Source organism: Rhododendron vialii, chromosome 11a (genome assembly GCF_030253575.1).
Source record: "Rhododendron vialii isolate Sample 1 chromosome 11a, ASM3025357v1".
NCBI lineage: Eukaryota > Viridiplantae > Streptophyta > Magnoliopsida > Ericales > Ericaceae > Rhododendron > Rhododendron vialii.
The window spans coordinates 18,906,779-18,927,041 of NC_080567.1; the positions used below are offsets into that span (position 1 = coordinate 18,906,779).

Below are 20,263 nucleotides of genomic sequence, written 5' to 3' on the forward strand. Positions count from 1 at the left end.
CTCAAACCAAAAGTAAATGATTGACTCGGGGTTTTTTTTTTCCCCGGATTGACTCAGGTTCATTGGCCTTGGGGTTGCAAGAGTAAGCTCCAGGTCAGGTGCTGCTGCATTGTGAACAGAGGACTTTGTTAAATTGGAATTGGCAATAGACTGAGATTCACATGATCCATGTAGCCAAACAGGAATTGAAGCTTGGTGGGTGGCTCAGCAAGCTTGTGTCTTTTGCCCAAAGCCCAAAGAAGTTGAAGATTCATGAGATTGGACCAGTTTTTCCTTCCTTGTGACCTGCTAGAGTAATACAACTCAATTGATAGATTTTTATTATTATTATTTTTAAATCTTCACTCAATTGATAGATTGTGATGGGAAAAAAAGGAGGAGGTTCTTGCTAGGTGGCGTTCATCCTTAAATTACTGAAGAGTGAAAATCTTCTTTCAGGTGGGAAGAAATTTCTAGTCTCCACTATCAGTAAAACATAAGTAACAATAACAACAATGAACGTAAACCTAAATGTAACAAACCTCAAAAAGTTGATTGGGGCGAGGGCAACAATGGAGGAGGTGGAGCACCAGGAGGACAACATAACACCGAGTTGTCGATGTAAGAATCATTCGAAAATGTATCTAATTGTTTGCCTCGAGGTATAGGCCCCGTTAGGCAATTTCGCGAAACGTTAAAAGCTCCGAGAAAGATTAAATTTGTGAGTTGTCGAGGGATCTCCCCAGTGAGCTTGTTTGACGAGAGGTCTAACCATTCAAGCTTTGTCATATTTCCAAGCGATTTTGGTATATGACCTGTAAGGCTGTTGTGAGATAAGTTGAGTCCTCTAATCGAATGTAGCCCACCGATGATCTCACTCTCAAACTTGTTTCTTGATAAATCAATGGCTGTGAAAATTGTATGGATTTTTTTTCATTTCAATGGTCGATCCCATGTACTCCAAATCAAATTGCTCATACACATTCATCATTGCTTTGAAACTTTTGAAGTACTTTATGGGCAATGGACCAGTAAAATGATTGTTCGACATATCAAGAACTCGCAACATGGGGAATGGAAATTTGGTCGTGGAAGTCACGATGGATCCATGGAATTTGTTGGATTGCAAGATTAGGACATGCAAGTTTGGTAAATTTCCCAACCAATGCGGGAATTTTTCAAAGAATTTGTTTCTTCCGAGATCTAGCACTTCCAGGTTTGTGCAGTTAACCAGAGATTTCGGTATTGGCCCTTCAAACCCATTTTCATTAAGATTGATAGTTCTCAAGCGATTTCTCATGTTAAATGAATCGTGAATGGTGCCAGAGAAGTTATTCATCTGCAGTTCGAGCAGTTGGAGATTTTCACCAAATCTATTGGATTCAGGAATGGTGTCAAAAAAGCTATTTGAAGAAAGAATAAGGTGGGTACGGTTACATAGTTCAAAGGTTGAATTTGGAACCGTACCATGTAGGTTGTTATTGCTCAAATTAATAATCTCCAGGAAAGAGGATTGAAAGTCTAGTGTATGACCAATCAGTTTGTTCTAGTTGAGATCTAAGGAGATGAGTGCGGGTAATTCGTAGACCCAAGATGGAATTGTACCGTTGAACAAGTTTCGGCTTATGTCCAACTGGAATAGATTTTGGAGGTACAAATACTTGTGAAGGAAGAGGACCAGTGAGACAATTGTTTGACAAATCTAAGAGCTCAAGTTCTGTCAAGTTTGCATCCAATGAAAAGAAGTGACCTGTGAAGTTATTATCTGAAAGGGCTAATTGCCCTAGATTTCTAAGGTTTGAAATCGAAGATGGGAGAATACCACTGAAATTGTTAGATGAGAGGATTAAAACAGCAATTTGTGTAAGGTTCCAGAGAGAAGTAGGAATGGAACCATAGAATTTGTAATCAAAGATTGTCAAAAATATCAAGGACTTCAGATTAGCAACTGAGTCAGGTAATTCTCTAGAAAAACTTGTGCGGGGGAGAAGCAAGTACTGGAGAGAATATCTCAAATTCTTAAAATCAGGTAAATAACATGTGAGAGCATCATTGAACCCTATATCCAACTCCTGTAGATGAGGTAAATGGAAGATGCCGCTAGGGAATTTTCCATGTAATCCAGAGTTGGAAAGACGAAGGGTTCTTAAAGAAGTCAAATTTAGCAAGGAATTCGGGGAGAAGACATGTTTACGAAGCTAAGATCAAGATCTCTTAACTTGGATAAATTTTGAATGAGTAACTCGAATCCACCTTCTTCCAATCTCAAACCATAATTTGCACGGAGATCAAGCGACACCAGTTTGTTTAGGAAGGAGACTCGAGGGGGGACTTTGCTCGAAAAACCACATGCAGAGAGATTGAGGTGTGTCAATTCGATGAACTGAGTGAATTTAGGTGGAATGCGAGACATGGAAAAGTCATTGTGAGTGAGGTTGAGCTTTTGGAGGTGGGCAAAAGAAAGGAATAGACTGCTATTAGACCGTCACAATCGACCCCATCCCACGAACAACAATTAGAACCTGTTTTCCAAGACTCCATCTTTGGAAAAGAAGTGATTCCAAAATCGTAACATAGCTGAGAAGCATATTTATTGAAGGAAAAATTTCGTTTAAATTGCAGCAACGCAGAGCTCTGTTCTTGAGTGCAGAGTTGGGCATGCAAACAAGTTAGTTGGGAAAGAGAGAGAAAGAGGAATGAGATTAATAGTAGTAGTGGATTGTAGAAAAGCCATACTTGTTCACAACCCATCTATCCTCTTGAACACTGAAAAAAGAAAGGTACACCAACGAGGGGAACTACTCGAAAGGTTTTGTAGGCATCCGCTGCAAACATGTCTTCTTACACGAACTGTTTCCTATTTTCAGCAGAAAAGAATGCTTTTTATGGGGATGGTAATCTCGTCCTGTTGGTTACTCGAACCATACCGAACCGATTGGGGTGGTTTTTACGGATTTTTTACCCATGATTTTGGTTTCATGTGATAACCGCACCAAAAACCAAATTGAACCGTAACCATGACGGAACCACAAAATATTTACGCAAATACCCGTATACATATGCCTACCTACCTATAAAATTAGAAGTACAAAGTTTGGGTTTGTCAAAGTCTTGTGCCCCTCTCCCTCCCATACTCATTTAGTCTCTTGAAGTGTATCAGTTTGCTAGCTTTTGCGGATATGTTGTTGTTGGATATTTAGTGTCCTTAACTCCATTAAATATGTTGCCCACCGATTTTGGTGAAAAATGGAACCGAACAGGTAATCATGGCTTTGGTTATGGTTTAAATAAAATGAGAACCGACAGTTTTGGTTATGTTTTTGGTTCTATGTATATATTCCGATTTTTGTTTTGGTTTTGACAATAATTGAACCGAACCACATCGTTGTCATCCCTAGCCTAATAAGAAGACAGAAGACATAACTAACATTAAGCTCACGCAATACACGAGGCTACAGTTTCTGCAACGTCTTGGGAAGGATTGTATGTACGTACATATCAATATATCATTTACCCAGAACTGAACTAGAATTTCATATACGCAGGGGCCATAAGCAAAAATAATAATAATTGAAATTTTAAGGGTTAGAAGTATAACAAAAGTCTAATGTTGAATTAATACCTGGTAGAGAGAAAAATTGAGGTGATTAGTGAGTTTTTCTTTTAGTGGTCGAAGAGAGAGATGAGTGGTGGGCTTGTTGTCCCAAAAGAGAAAGAAATGTCTGAGAAAATGATCCAAGTTTGTAACTCTTATCTAAGTTCTTTTGTATAGTTATGGGGCCAAAATGTTGAGTCTTGTATGGAAAAAATTCCTAGGTAATTATAGGTTTTATCAAATTGGGTGTGGCTTCGGCCCCATGTAGCCAACCTTTGGCTACTTCTTAGGTTTTATCCTCACAAGCGGAGAGTCTATTTTCACGACTCAAACATATGACCTCCAAGTCACATTGGGACAATCTTACTATTGCGCCTGGACCGCCCTCCCCAAGAGACTGCTAACCTGAAGACTTTTATTTTTCATGCTTTTACTTATCCTGGTATCTTATTTTCCTGTTTTCCAGTCTTTGTGTGGGAAACAAAAATTAAATTGCTAGTTCTAATTTGGTTTTAGGAGGTCTACCGAGAACCAAAACAACATGGAGTGGCAACCATATAAGTTTTGACTTAATGAGCTCGTGTTTCATGCGTCGACGAGAAACTTTGGCCGGCAACCATATTTCATAATCATGAATGAATGTGAAAACGACGACGACCGACCTCAGCCTGCAATTTCGAAATTAAACACCATACATATGTGAAACACACTTGCAGCAATCAAGCAAGTGCTTCCTGCACTTTCTCTTTTTATGCGAAACACATTTGCAGCAGCCAAGGAAGAAGCTGCTATTTTGAGTTATGGTTCCTTGAAGCCAGCTAACTGCACCTGAGGTTGAGTCCAATTACTTGACCGGTCTCTTTTTTCACAAATCACAATCGAGCCCATCAGAGGCGGCCCCACTAAGGTTGCAGGGGTTCAAGCGGACCCCTAAGTTTCAAAAATGTACTAAAAATTTGTATATTTTTGCGTGTAATTTGATATTTCTTTCATATTGCCGACACTAAATCAGTCATGCAAAGCCAGAGAAAATAAAAATTTACTCAAATTTGTGAGTAAATAGATCATGTAGTTCAACAAAGTCGTGCAAAGCCAGGGAAAATGAAAATTTACTCAAATTGGTGAGTAAATAATAGCTCAATAAAAAAAAATAAACTAAATTAGGCCTGATAAGTTTTCAAGCTAAATATCATTACCTTGTATAGTGTTTTGTATGTAATTTTTTTTTTTTTTTGCACATTTTTGTCGCCGTTTAATTAAAATCCTGTAGCCGCTCTTTGAGCCCCATCCCACAAACAACTATCAAAACCGTCCTTCGAAGTCTCCAGCTTCGGATGAAGGGATTGTTGTTTAAAATGAAGCAATACAAAGCTCCAATTGCTCAAAAGTAAAATAAGACTGTTTTTTTTTAGTGTCAAAACTCAATGCACAAAAGGCTAGTATCATGTGCAATGTACAAGATTTTTATGCACTAGAGTTTTGGCACCAATAAAGACAGTTTTGGCATTATCACTACCCTAAAATAAAATAGAAAGAGTGCACAGTTGGCCTCGTGTACAAGTGATCTGGAAAAATAAAATCAGAAATAAGATGAAAATTAAGAGGTGGTTTTAGGAAAGCCAGACTTGTTCAAAATCCAGTGGCGACTCCACAATTGTGTTTGGTGGGTTCAAGCCCACCGACCAAATTCAAAAGTGCAATAACTTTTATTTTCTGACATACAAGTTGATTTTTCTATGATATATTGTCTCCATTGAATCATTCGTGCAAAGTCAGAGTACTTAAAAAGTCGCTCAATTCTATTAGTAAGTAGATAATATATAACTCACCAAAAAGAAAAGTAAAGTAGCCTTCTAAATTTTCAACCAAAATAAATAACGATATTGCATATATTATAGTGGCTGCTGATTTTGTCACTCCCTTTTTTGTTAACGCCACTCCCCTGCAAGTGTATTTTTGGTGGAAAAATACACGGGGAGTGGCGTTAACAAAAAATGGAGTGGCAAAATCATTTCCCTTTATATATTGTATGCCAATTTCTTTTAGTATATTTGTCACCGCTAAACTTAAATCACACAGCCTCTCTTGTTAAAACCAATCTTTTCTCCTCAACTTAAGGAAAGAAATGGATTAATACACTAATTAGTCTCTTGTGAATTCCGCTGCGTCACAACTAATAGCAGAACCAAGAAAAGCTAAAAAAAAAAGAAAGAAAGCATAATAGATACAAATAATAGCAGAACCTAGAAAAACAATAAAAATAATTACCTATCCTTTCGATCCTCTCATATGCTCTTTTTATATTACTAACCTAAAAATATTCAAATAATATCACACCTATAAGGAATAGAGCCAGTCCAGGATGGTATTGTTGAGGTGAGCCTATGATGAGTCTTATTTTGATGATCGAAATCGTTTATTTTGTATATATACGAGGTTCATCATTCAAAAGATCTTATTATTTTGTGGATACAAACTGAAAATAAGTTTACACACATCACATTATGTATGTAATTAACTTCTGTATATAAGCATGAGCTCTGGAGGATTGTTTTACTAGACACCCCTAATAGCTCAAACCAAAAGTACATGAATATTGACTCGGGTTCATGATTGGCCTTGAGGCTGCAAGAGTAAGCTCCAGATCAGGTACTGCTACACTGTGAACAGAGGACTTTGCCAAACTGGAATTAGCAATATAGTACTGAGATTCACATGACCCATGTAGCCAAACAGGAATTGATGAAGGTTGGTAGGTGGCCCTGCAAGCTTGTTTCTTTTGCCAAAAGCCCAGAGAAATTGAAGATGCATGAGACTGCAGGACCAGTTCTTCCTTCCTCGTGACCTGCTAGAATAACACAACTACTCAATTGATATATAGAATGTGATGGCCAAAAAAGGAGGTTCTAGCTAGGTAGCCTTCCAAAGATGTCACCGCATAAGTCCACTGCATGTACATAGGGCCCACTTCGGACCCAACAAAAACACACAAAAATATTCGTAAATTTTAAAATATTTTTTTATGGGGTCTCATAAAAAATCAGCTCAATTAGATATCGGTAGTCATGTTTTCTGAATTCGTAAGAGCAAAACTGAGAGAGGGCCCCACGTATGCGTGCGATGGACTTGTGCGGTGGCTGTAGACTTAATGGTAGCCTTTGGATTAGAAGAAGGAAAGTGATTTTGGCACTTTACATTTAGCCATTGGCACTCCACTTTTCGTCTTACCTATGTGATTTTATCAAATTACCCTTTTATTTTGTTAGTGTTCATCCACTCTAAAGGGTATTTTTGTAATTTCAAACAGAAAAAGACCAAAAGTAAAGTACCAATGGCTAAATATAGAATGCCAAAATCAATTTCCTCATAACAAAGAAAAAATGAAGTGATTGTACGTAGCACTCTCCCCCTATAACCACACTATTTTTCCTATCTTTCTATCCTTTTTTTTGCTACTCTTTTTTACAAAAATACTACTTGCACAACCATTGTGTTGATTGTGTGCATAATACTGACCATCCAGATGTATTTGGACGGTCTAGATTTTATAAAAACTCTTCCAAGAAAAAGTTTAACTTTTATGGGGAAGAGTTTGAGCGAACCCTGACCATTTATTACAACAATGGACGGCTAGAGATTGGTTGTGTGTTGTGTTTTACACAACCGTTGTGTGTGTAGCACTTTTGTTTTTTTTATCCTTCTTACTCTCCTCTCTTGTCCCTTTACTGCTTCAAACTCTCTCCTTTCCTTATCTCTGTGGTGGGGAGATGGTTGAGACACTCTCTCCCTATGAAGAAAAGAAAAATTTACCACTTTTCTCAATTTTTTTGCTACGGAGACTCAGATCTGAAGTTCTAAATTTGGGGTCTGGCTCTTAAATCTGGTCGGCTAGGGCAACGGTTTCTTGAGTTCTCAAATGGCGAAGCTGAAGACATCAAGACGCAGATCCAGTGGTGATTCTCCACCCACCTTCACAAGCAGAGTGATGGGTTTGACATTGAAGTAAAGCGGCTTTTCTAGTATTTAATTTAATTTTTTTTTTTGATATTTGTTCTTTGTTTATATATATGGTGCTGACGTGCTGTCGAGTTTGACAGCCTCAAAAAAAAAAAAAAAAGAAATGCAAACGGCAAATAAAAGCTGAGTATGGAAATCAATTACCGATTGGTTATGATACTTTCAAGATTATTTCTAAGGATGTATCAAAAACAAAAACAAAAAAAAAGATTCTATAGATCATGGCCCTCCTGGCCTTAAATCATTGGACCATAGTTTTGAAGATATTGGGCCTTCTAAGGTGATTCAAAGGTCAGGTGCCCTTAATGGATCTCGTTTGAACAATTGTGTGGGCCTTGGGAGTAGCATTCATAGAATCATCCCTTGAGGCAATTCACAAATTGAAAATGAGAGTGAGAAGATCGAAGAGAAAGATTAAAAAGAAGAAACTTCTTGCTGATTTGGGGTTAAGGTTGATAACTTGAATTCTAGAAAAAAAGAAGGTCCCGTCTTCTTATTAATCTTTTGATGATATATGGAAGAGGTACTCTCTTTTTCGGAAAGCTCGCAGAACATTGGATCTAGATGCCACGTTGGGCATCGAGGTTAGAGGGGGGAGAAATTTCTTGTTAAAGAAATTCGTTGAGATGGAGGAAAAAGATCGAAATAGGGGATAGAATCGGTGCTCTCAATAATTTGGATGTAGATGATCTCTTGGAGGCGGCTTTTGATTTCGAGGAAGGGAATTCTCTTTCCTTGGAACTTTAACTTCGAGGATTGTCGGCTTTTGGTTTGTTTCCCTCGGGTCGTTTTCTTGTTCTTTGGCATTTTGATTCGGTTTTTTTTGTTGTTGGTTTCAGGTTTGCCTTAGGGTGCTTTTGGCATTGTTTGGTTTTGGCGGTAGGTTTCAGGTTTTTTGGTGCAGTTGGCTTCTTGCCTTCTTTTGACTTTGGTTCTCGGGTGGCATTTTACAGGTGTGTCCAAGATCCTTTAATCTTTGTTTTCTTCTCTAAAGATTAATAAAATCTTTTTACTTAACAAAAAAAAATAGATTATTTCAAAGGAGTTTTCCAACAAAATGATGCGCCTTTCATTAATGGTCCTCTCGTTTTGAAACAAGAATGAACCCTCATGATCATGGTTTTAGTAATATCACTATCGCATCATCGTTGATAAATTTTCTGAACAAAATTTCAGTTTGCCATTTCTCTTTCAAAAGAATTAAAACAATATGAAGGTGTTCCTGAAAAATGATCGATGCCGGCTATATATGGTCTTTTCATTTCAAACAAGAACACCCATCATGCATGCATGGTTTCAATATTTGTAATGTCATAATTGCCACATCATAGACAGATTTGATGAACAAAAAATTCAGAGTCGTGATTTTGGTTTCATGAAAACAATATTGTGGAAACGAATGTTACCAAATCGAAGAGGCTGGGACGGGTTTTTCTCGTCGAGAGAGAATTTTGCCTGAGAAAGTATTTCTGGGCGTGACTGGCTACTTGGGTTGGAGTTCTTGTGGTGACAAAGTTCCTGGAAATGCCCCTCCAGTCGCCTTTGCCAAGTTTCTCAAGCCCTTCCAAAAATATTAGGTGCTCCTCTTCACTCCATGGCACCCCTGTATCATATGTCCACCATTTTCATCATCACAAAAAAAACAATTAAATTTGGATTGCGCGCTTCAACTCAAAATAATGGAAAGGAAATAATTAAGCAATAGGACTAGTATTGGAATGTTGCAACTGAGTAGCAAGTAATAGGTTCAGAAAAATCATTAGTATGCTTATTTCCTTTGGGGTTGAAAAATTCTCATGGGTCAAGGTGAAAGCCATTAAAAAGAGCAAGTTCACCCGTTAATATATTGCTGCCAATGTCATAATTCGGCAAAATTTTATAGCAAAAGCACTGATTATGTCCACAAGTGAGTTAAAATTGCTGCCAAAGACGTCATCTTTGGCGTCAAATTTGGTAGCAACTTTGGCTTTACCAAATATGCCACATTCAGAAATGAGATGGATTTAATCGAAGTGCTTGAATTTGAGATTGTGCCAAAATTAAATAGCATGCACCAAATCATGAGTGCAGTAACATCTACTTTGTAACAATAGTACTGTAGCAAGCCATAAAATAACTTTGACAAAGTCAATCCGATCGGCATCTCACCTTTCTTCCTCTCCAGAGTTCGCCCCACAACGCTGTCAGAGAGATACCCATTAGGCATCTTGTTTGAATTATCATTCAGGGAAACCTGCGAGTTAGATGCAAAAGAGGAAGAAGAAGGAGAAGATGGTGTTGATGAAGCTGATAATAACCAATCCATACTCAAACTCTTCTTCATTTTCATGGAAATAAAATCAGTTGAAGAAGAAGAAGAAGACGACATGTCAATTAGTTGCACCCCAAATAGCTTCAACCCATTAACAAGGCTTCCTTTGTGAGTGGTGCATGTCCTTGAGTTATGTCCAATATTCCCACAATGTGAGCATTTTTTGCCCATTTTCAGCCTCACAATTAAGTAGATCGATCGACCTCCTATAATTGTCAGGCTGAAAACAGAACAGAGATAGAGAAAGAGAGCTCTAATTACTTATGCGATGACCGATGGTGGTATATATACTGATGGGTGAGTGTTTGGAGCATGCAAGAGTATATTGCAAAGTAAGCCTGCATGGAAAAAGGGGATTCATGAATGTGCACTGTTTGTGATTGGATGCCTTTTAAGCAAATCTGATCTGGTAAGATTACACTTGATTTCCATATTGACTTTGGAGATGATCATTTGCGTACTAAAAAAACATAAGATTTCAGAGAGAGAGAGGGAGATTACACGGACTAGAAACTAAAATGCTAAACTAAGGTAACTTAAGGAAAGGAAAGTGCAGTTATTGGTTGGTAATTTAATAGCTGCATAGAATGTATTCAAACTAGTGATTGCCCGTGTCTAAAGACACGATGTAACACGTTCTGAACACGGTTTAAATGAATTCTCCTTCTCTATTGTTGGCCGCCCTGCCAACCAAACTGACATCTCCTAGAAGTATTGTTTTCAAATATGCTTAAACAGAGTTTATCTAATCTCAGCTACATAAAATAACAATGACACACATCAGTTCAATGCAACATTAAAGAATATTTAAAAATAACACATTAATTTGATGATTTTTTGTTCTTATCAACACTCTTTAAGCGAATGAAATCAACTTAAAAGAGGAAAAAAATACTCCCTAAAAGGTAATAGATTAAAAAGAAAAGTGTATAATTACCCTCCAGCAGGTCAATACATAACTTTAAAATATTAGAAAACATCTCTCTAAGTAGGGTTATATATAAGGAAACATTTATTGATCGAACAGCTAGGATCAACATATAAAGGTGGTATGACCGTTTCAGAGGACGCTAGGTTTTTGTATGCTTTTGTATGCCTAGACAAAAACCGTTATGTTTTATAATATAGATAGATAGATTATTTTATCCAGCATCTCCAACCCATCTGTATTTATCCAAAATGGAGGATGGAATAGATACATTGAGAGAAGATTTTGTAATATTTTACTCTCTTTACTTTACTTTTTGTACTTTTTGAAAAAATTTCGCGGGATCCATCTCCTTTTTTTGTTTTTCGAGATTTTGTTCTCCAAATTTACTTTTGGTCCTCTGAACTCGGAGGACCATATTTAGATGTAGAGGATCAAATATCCAAAAGGGATATAGGTCCCTCTGAAATTTTCGCAAAAAATATAAAAAGTAAAGAAAAAATAGAGTAAATTACAAAATTTCTCCTCAATCTGTATCATCCATCTTCTATTTTGAAGAAATAGAAATGGATTAGAGAAAGCTCGCAGTTCAAAAAGAAGAAAGCATTTTTTAGAATTCTGCGGTTATCCATTCTGTCTTCTTTTTCTTTTTATACTATCTTCTTGCATTGTAACCCAATTGTTTTGTGGCTCACCAGACATGTTCAGTCACAAGCTCAACAGAAAAGAAAGAAAGAAAAAAGAAAAACATGTTCATCTAGTGTAGGAGTATATAAAACAACAAAATACTACTATTAGCCTAAGGAAGCAAATTCACTTACCAATGATCATTTATCAATGGAAGCAAACTGACTTCAAACAACATTAACAATTCTTAGATGGTGTTTTGAAAATTTTTTAGTTTAGTTTTTGGATAATGAGTGAAGAAAGAAATTAGGATAATAATTGGAGATAGAGGCAATGAGTGAAAAAGGGTAGAGAGAGAAATGAGATAATAATTAGAAATACGGGTAATAAATTTTTTTTAAATTAAATTTTTTTTTTTTCAAAATGCGCCATCCAAACAAGGCATTAGCCTTTTAAGCGCTTTGTAGTGTTTCTTACGGTATTTATTTTATAGACATGCAACAAGATGGAGGAGGATTCGAATATTTGATCTCCATTATTCCGTTGGGGGAATGGAGAGATCTCCGTCCCTAATGTGTTTTCAACTCTGCACATGGTGTTTCTCTTATACAAACACATTATATTCAAATTTTTGTGCACAACAGTATCTACTATCAATTTAGGCCTATCATTTCTCGTAGTATTGCTACCTAGAGCTATTCTATCCGCTCTCTTAACTATTGCATCTTCTGATCTACGGTACATATACCCAAACTATCTTAACCTATTTTCCCTCAATTTCTCCTCTACAGGTGCTACACTTACCATCTCACGAACTGTTTCGTTTTCTACGTTTCTAACTCTGCACATGCTGTACGTGAAAAAGTGAGAGAAGTACACCCCATGTGAAACAGTGACAAAAATACCCCACCCAAACTCGGACGTGACGAGGACCTTGTGCTCGGGTGGAAAAAAAATCACAGCTAGGGTTCTTTATAGAAAGTTGGATCACGATCATGTCCATAAAATTCAGTAATAAAGGACGCGTAAAATTTTTATATGTAAGTGCACCACTACCACGTGCTCTAGCTAGAACATCTCTCAAGGCCACAGCACTGCGTGGCGCAAAAGTAAGTGCTCTAGAGCACAATGTGATGATGTTTTAAAAGCACTGAATGATCGCTCGATTCACTCGAATATACTACTACGTATATAGCTGGCTTATTATTAGGACGTTTTACTATTTATAGTTTGAGAATAAATTCTCTCCACCGGAGGGGAGGAGGAAAAGTAGGTTTTCCCTCCAAACCAATAACCTTCTGCCATGTCAGCCGACAGTACAAAACCAAGGCAAACTGTACAAAATCAAGAGGATAATCACGTTTTGAGCTTTGAACCTAACTTGGGTTAAACCCACTCCTCCTCCACGTAATCAAAAAGTACAAAAGATTCTCTTTCTTTATGGTCATGCATGTCTGTCTGAGTTTGTTTGCATGCACCTTTATCATTTCTCTCTTCCAGCGGATTAGCAACATTTTGAGCCAAAATTGTTATTGATCAACACTACACTTTTTCAATTTTACCTACTTCAACCTCACACCAACATTCTCTATTTTACCTACTCTCAATGTTATTTTTTTTTAAATTGTTTAGATATTAAAAAATATAGTTAAAAAATTAAGCGTTCTAATTTTTAATTCATTTATAACCATTTAGAATAATATGATTGGAAAAATAAAATTGTCGCATCGGTTCAAACGGATTAAAAATTGGAGCACTTATTTTTTTGAGACGGTTTATATTTTATAAAATATGATTAAGAAATTAAGTTCTCCAATTTTCAAACCGTTTGAACTGATGCAAAGATCTTATTTTTTTTATCATTTTATCCTAAAGGGTCATAATTAATTTTTGACTTTAGGGTTCTCATAATTAAGTATTTATTTTTTATTAGGGACCCTGTTGAGCAGAAATTTGATTATAAGAGCTTTAGAAACAAAAATTAATTATGATCCTTTATAATAAAATGATCAAAAAAATAAGATTTTCGCACCTGTTCAAAAGGATTAAAATTTGAAGCATATAATTTTTAATCATATTTTTTAATATTCAAAGAGTCTAAAAAGTAACATTATAATAATAGAAAATAGATAAAATAGAGGGTATTAGCATGGGGTTAAAGCAGGTAAAATTCAAAAAGTGTACTGTTGATCAATAGCAATTTTGGCTCAAAATGTTGCTAACTTGCTGAAAGAGGGAAATGATGGAGGTTTGTACAGTTGTACTGTTTAATGTGGAGTTGGTTTAATTTTAAGGGAGATTTAGTGATATGTCCATTATAGATATTTCATAAGTTTACAAGTCCACCTAATAGTTTTGTAAAGCCACAAGTCAACAAAACCTGAACCTTAGGTACTCTATGAAAGTGCCTAAAATTCTAAACCCTATAATATGAAAGTGCACTCTAAAACCCTATAAAAGTGCCTAAACCCTAGGGTATCCTATTCTATAATAAAAAAGTGCACCCTAAAATCTTATGAAAGTGCCTAAACTTTAGGGTACCCTAAAATAGACTTAAGACCTTACAAAATTAACAAATGGACTTGTAGGCTTGTAAAGTTTACAAAATGGACCTAAGACTATTTTTCTATAACTTTAAGGGAAAATGACGGTCGATGGCATGTTTTAATAATTAATACTCGCTTAGGACATGCTGAGAGCATTTATTTAACATTTGTTAATGCTGAAAATATCTTTAGCGGGTATTAATTATCAAAACACATCATGAACCGTCATTTTTCCTAACTTTAACCCAAGTTAAAGTCCAAAACACAGTACAGCACGTGATTTTCCCCTTGGTTTTGTATTGTTTGCTTTAGTTGTGTACTGTTGGATGACGTGGCAGAAGAGTATTGGTTTGGAGGAAAAACCCACTTTTCCCCCTCTTGGCGAGAGAATTTCTCTTATAGTATATATTTTAATTAATTGAGGATTACGTAAACTGCACTGGTCTTCTTATGTCGTGTGGCTTTCCGATTAGGGAAATCTTTACTAACTTTGTTTATTTACAAAACAATGCATTGACTAATCTTTAATTTGTTCCATGTACACTTATTTTTATCCTGCTGATCGGTAAATGGGCTAGTAGTTCCATCCTTATAGATGAAGGGACGCCCAAGACCTCTGGTGCTGCCACCAACTCTATACATTAGAGCATCCTCAGTTGAATAGTTAAATTTCGCTCCTAAAATTGGTATAAGTGGGCCAATATTATATGCATGCTTGGTATTTGTTGAGATTGAGCATTGACTATCCCATAGCATAGACCGTCTTACTAGTACAATCTGTCTCTTTCACGGAATGTTCAATAGCACGATTCGTCTTACAAGTATAATTCATCTCAGTTACCCAAGCACAAGCATAAAAAAAACGATTGAATAACTATGTATGTGAGAGTTACCACACCAATACTCAATAGATTTTTTTTTTGACAAGTCTAATACTCAACAGATTGAAAGTATTAAAATTATTTGTTTCGATCATAGTGAAAAGGGTTCTTATTTAGTCAATCGATTCAAATAAATAAACCTAATCTTATACATAAACAAAGTTTGAATCGGGGCTTCATCCTTCCCCTAGAATGGTGTTTAGCCGGCCCTGGAGTGGGTTGAAAAAGCTTGATTGGAAGAAGATGTGATGGATTCCTCTCTCTCTCTCTCTCTCTCTCTCTCTCTCTCTCTCTCTCGGATTGCCTCTCAAGTCTCAATACTTAAGCAATTGTATATATGCCCCAGGAGTCTATTATAATAGGGACGCGGGGGCTCTGCTGCCCGGGGGCGCAGCAGCCCCTGCCCACTCTCTTTAAATGGCACCGTTTTTATTAAATAAAAAATCTTAATCACCGATTTGCAATCCTATGGAGCAGAAACGTGATTTTGAGAGTTTTAGAGACAAAATTTGATTATGTCTCTTTAGAATAATATGATCAGAATAGTAAGATCTTCACACCCGTTCAAACAAATTAAAAATTGGACCACTTAATTTTTTAATCATATTTTTTAATATATAAACTGTCTAAAAAAATTATTGCTCAAATTTTCATTCCGATTGAATCGGTACAAAGATCTTGTTATTCTTATCATATTATTCTAAAGGGTCGTAATTCATTTTTATCTTTAGGGCTCTCATATTAAGTATATATTCTTTATTAGGATCCTATGGAGCATAAGTGTGATTATGAAAGCCCTAGAGATAAAAATAAATTATGATCCTTTACAATAATATGACAAGAATAACAAGATCTTTGTTTCTAATATGACAAGAATAACAAGATCTTTGTACCGATTCAATCGGAGTGAAAATTTGAGCAATAATTTTTTTAGACCGTTTATATATTAAAAAATATGGTTAAAAAATTAAGTGGTCCAATTTTTAATTTGTTTGAACGGGTGTGAAGATCTTACTATTCTGATCATATTATTCTAAAGAGACATAATCAAATTTTGTCTCTAAAGCTCTCATAATCACGTTTCTGCTCCATAGGATTGCAAATTGGTGGTTGAGATTTTTTATTTAATAAAAACGGTGCCGTTTAAAGAGAGTGGGTAGGGGCTGCTGCGCCCCCCGGGCAGCAGAGCCCCCGCGTCCATTATAATAGTCCATTTAGAGATTTGGATGTTTCTTTCGGGGGTTTTCCTTTTTTTAAAAAACAAAACTATGAGATGAGGTATAGTGATAGGTGAGATACTATCGTATGTGCATGATGCTCCCTAGTATATTACTACAGTATTTATGTTTTGTATCATTTTTTAATGATATCAAAACTTTTCTCTGCTGATAAAAAAAATAGTCCATTTAGAGAGCCTATTGTAGTACTAAAATGACAAAATGATTGCTCTTTCGATGGGAGGCTCACTTAAGAGCCATTTTAGGATTCCATTGGAATTACATGTGCTTCATTCAAGACCTCCCATCTGCCAAAGACCAATATTGGTCATTTCTGTTCTTTAAGTATTCAGCACTTTTCTTATGACCATAAAAAAAAGAATCAGTGCTAATTCACGATTATACTTTTATTTACTAAATCATATCCCATTTATTTACCGGAAAAAAGGAGAATCGTATCACTTTTTCCTGGAAATTAAGTAGGCATTAAAATAGGAGCTAAACTTTTTTTGGAAATATTTGGGAATAAGTTTATATCAAGTGTTCTTCTAAACTTATTTCTCCTAAAAACTTAATTGGCCTAGACAAACACAATTCCAATATTACCCTTCCCATTTTGAAAGTTATCCACATTGAAGGGAAATACAAGGGGGCATTTTTGTCATTTCATAAGCAGCCACGGGCTTGTTTGGGAAGCGTTAACCTAACACTTATTTTGACTTAAGTTAAGGAGAATAAAGTAAACTTGATTTGGGACTTTTAATTCAAAAATAAGTCCAGAAGAACGCCACCTGACTAAATAAGAAGTCAATTTGCGAAAAATTATGGAGAACCTCCTTCTTCTTTGTTAAAAATAATAATGACATCTATACTATAGTTTAATAAGTAATAAATGAGAATGTAATGACCAAATGTACATTCACGATCTAATAATTCTATTATTCTATGAAATACTATTTGAATGCATAATCTATTTGAAATACTTTTAAACGCTTTCACAGTTATGAATTCATATGATCTATAATTTTAAAAAACAAAAACACCACCCATCCCCTTCAAAACAAAATCCTAGCTTTCGTGGTAATCACTAACAACTAATTCTTAGTTTTCTATCGGCTGGAAAAAAAATAATAATAATCCCAACCACTGCCTTTATCCGCCCACTAATTCATGGGTAATTGGAGGTATAGATCTTGGTTCCGGCAGCTCTCGGAATGCCAGATCTGAAGCAGATCCCAACGATCTTCGACCATTGGTGGGATCTCACCTGCACCCAATCAAAAGCGACCATTGGTGATGATCCAAGTCTCTTCCCACCATACATTATTATGGGAGATTTTCACACTTAATCTTAAATTCCTACAAAATATGTGTGGTCGTGACAATGCCCCTGAGGCATCCAATAATTTTTCCATAGGCACACGTCACACGATACGTTCACCTGGCAGCAGCACTATACAAGACCCTACACTACGCGAAGCCAAAATACGGTACACAGATGGGGGCCCACACTAGTAAATACTCCTACTATGCCACCTCGATCTCCACCCCTTGCTTGCATCATCATGACATTTCCCTTCTCACCCCTCTCCTTTTTTTTCTTACGATTGAATCGGTCACCCTACAATTTCTATAGTGCGGACTACACTACAGGATTTCTGATTTTGTAGGACGGTCGATCCAGCTATTTATTTCAGCAATGGACGGCATATATTTTAATCCGAGGAATGGACAGCTCAGATCAATAGGAGCTCAAATTAAATCTGAACCTCGGCGTCAAAACAAACGGTCGGATCGATTGCCCTACAACCCGTATAGTGCGGGCTGCCATGCTACAGGATTTCCAAATTCGTAAAAAGGTGGCTAAATTGTCTGAATCTGAGCCATAGTTGAACCTGTCGGAAAGAAAAAAAATGTTTGTCCACCGTATTGGGGGATCCGTCACCAAAACTCCACCAAACTACAAATGAACATGAGACCCCCATAACACAATCATCTGGACCACCAAAATACAAATGAACATGAGACCCATGAGACCCCCGTAACTCAATCATCTGAACCACCAAACTACAAATGAACATGAGACCCCAATCATTTGGTCTTATGTCAACTCAAACTCAATAACGATATATAGAAGATGGAGCCATGGAGGGTTTTGATCCGGTTGTCCACTTGAACAACCCACTGGTGGCTCTCTCTCTCTACATTATTCTTTCTAGATGTACGGTTTGTTCCACTAAGATTTTTATTTTTTAAATACTTATTTTTCGCTTTTACGAGATAGGTTATTCTCTCACAATATATTACCTAGCTTTAATTAAAAAACTATGTATTTATTTTAATTAGTGAAACACAACTGGAGATTGCTGCACTTGTTCTCTCACACAGTCAAAAATTGCCATAACCATTTATTAGTAGTAGTAAAGGACTGAGGAACAAAAGTATGTTGTTTCGTTACCTTGTTTTGTTACTCTCTTCTTTCTCATCACATTAGATTGTTGTCTTAAAATAGCTAAACGGTAAAGGCTCTTTTCTTTTGTGTCCCTAGAGATCAATAGAAGACCTGCCAATGAGTCAAAGTTTGAACAGTGAGAGGTGGGGAGTAACGCGAAGTCACGTAAAGCGCGCAGGCTGGTGCGGATGCAAAAGCACGAGCGTGAGAGTGTTGCTCAAAAACCTTTAAAAGAACTAGATTCGTGAGTGCGATGATCGATAGCGTGGGTACATAGCGAGGATTGAAAAGCGCGATCGTAGGTCATTTTGAAGGATTATGTGACTAACGCCCCATTCCAGAAACCTTCTAAAAAAATAAGCAACTTATTTCACATTTTTAAACTCAAAAATAAAGTAAATGAAAAATATTTTTTCAATTTTTTTTTTTGCATCGTATAAAAAAATCTCATCGAGATCTTCCAAAACAGATCTATATTGCATAGAAACGGAGAAAATATCGAAGGGAAGTGATTTTCACACCTTTTATTAGTCCACACTCTTTTTTATTTGTTTTTATTTCAACAAATTCACAATGTTGCCTTTTTTTCTCCTTTTTCAATACACTTTTCCACAATAATATTGTAAATTCATATGGATAAAAACCAAAAAAAAAAGGAATGTGAATTGTAAAAAGTAGAGTGCGAAAATCAATTTCTCCAATAATCAAAGAATAATTTTGCCATTTCTTGAACTAAACTTGACACAAGCAATGCAGTCTACGAAAGGTAAGAATTTAGGGACATAGAAATACAGATTTTGTATCGATGCAATGTGTTAGGCTCCCATAAGGCCCCACACATACGGTAAATTTCGTAGTGAATAATTTTATAAAGCGTCTTCATAGAAAATCAATTCAATTGAATATACTTGATCAAATCATTCACTTTACTATACCAACTATGGCTTTGCCATTTATTATTGTCACATCAATATTTATGTGTTATTCCCTCTGTCCCAATCCCTTGCCCTTTTTGGAGAATCGTGCATTTTGCATGAAAAAAATGTATGCATGAGATTTTTTCCAAAAAAATGTACACTAATTTTTTCTCCTCAATGAGATTTTGAAAGCAGTGTAAATTTTTTGGGAAATAAATTCATGCTAATACATTATTTTTCGTGTGCAAAATGTAAAGTTCTCTGAAAAGGACGAGCAATTTGGGACAAATAAAGTACCATCTTTTTTTATTCAACTATCCTCAAAATGATCTACGTACGTACAACTGCGATGAATTAAGGTAATAAATATCTAGTTTTGACACCATCAAAATATATCCAATGATGAGAAATGAAAATTAAGGTGAAAAAATAGCTTTGACACCTTAAAAATAGGAAAATAATTTTGTCACTCTTTTTTTTTGTTAACGTCACTTTCCTGCAAGTACAATAATTGTTTTGAATTGAGAAATGACTAATCATTGGAAGTGACGTTAACAAAAAAATGAATAGAGCAGCCTAAAAATATATCCAATGATTAGTCATTTCTCAATCCAAAACAAAAAAGGGAGTGAAGCAGCCTAAAAATATATCCAATGATTAGTCATTTCTCAATCCAAAACCATTACTATTTGGCATGAGGTCTTACAAAATGAGCTTCAATGTCTACCATGATCAAGTGCTACACGTTTAATTATGCTCTTTTTTTTTGTAAAGCGGAAAATCACGTTTAATC

The 20,263-nt window shown here is 36.0% G+C and overlaps 1 protein-coding gene across 1 annotated transcript; it reads right to left on the reverse strand.

Annotated features, from left to right (window-relative positions):
• Positions 1-6,017: 6,017 nt before the first annotated feature.
• LOC131306719 (transcription factor MYBS3-like) lies at positions 6,018-10,155 on the reverse strand. Its single transcript, XM_058333133.1, has 3 exons — positions 9,740-10,155; positions 8,998-9,194; positions 6,018-6,419 (listed from the first exon to the last, which is right to left on the reverse strand). Exons 1-3 carry the CDS (start codon positions 10,071-10,073, stop codon positions 6,141-6,143), a joined length of 810 nt encoding a protein of 269 aa, XP_058189116.1. The 5' UTR covers positions 10,074-10,155; the 3' UTR covers positions 6,018-6,140.
• Between the last annotated feature and the right edge of the window lie 10,108 nt (positions 10,156-20,263).

Excerpts from the sequence above, each read along its gene's own strand:
- LOC131306719 (XM_058333133.1), bottom strand. The coding sequence starts at position 10,073 with ATGGGCAAAAAATGCTCACATTGTGGGAATATTGGACATAACTCAAGG. Across the intron at positions 9,195-9,739 it reads AACTCTGGAGAGGAAGAAAG|GGGTGCCATGGAGTGAAGAG; the intron begins GTGAGATGCCGA and ends CATATGATACAG. Across the intron at positions 6,420-8,997 it reads GTCCCAGCCTCTTCGATTTG|GTCACGAGGAAGGAAGAACT; the intron begins GTAACATTCGTT and ends TTATTCTAGCAG.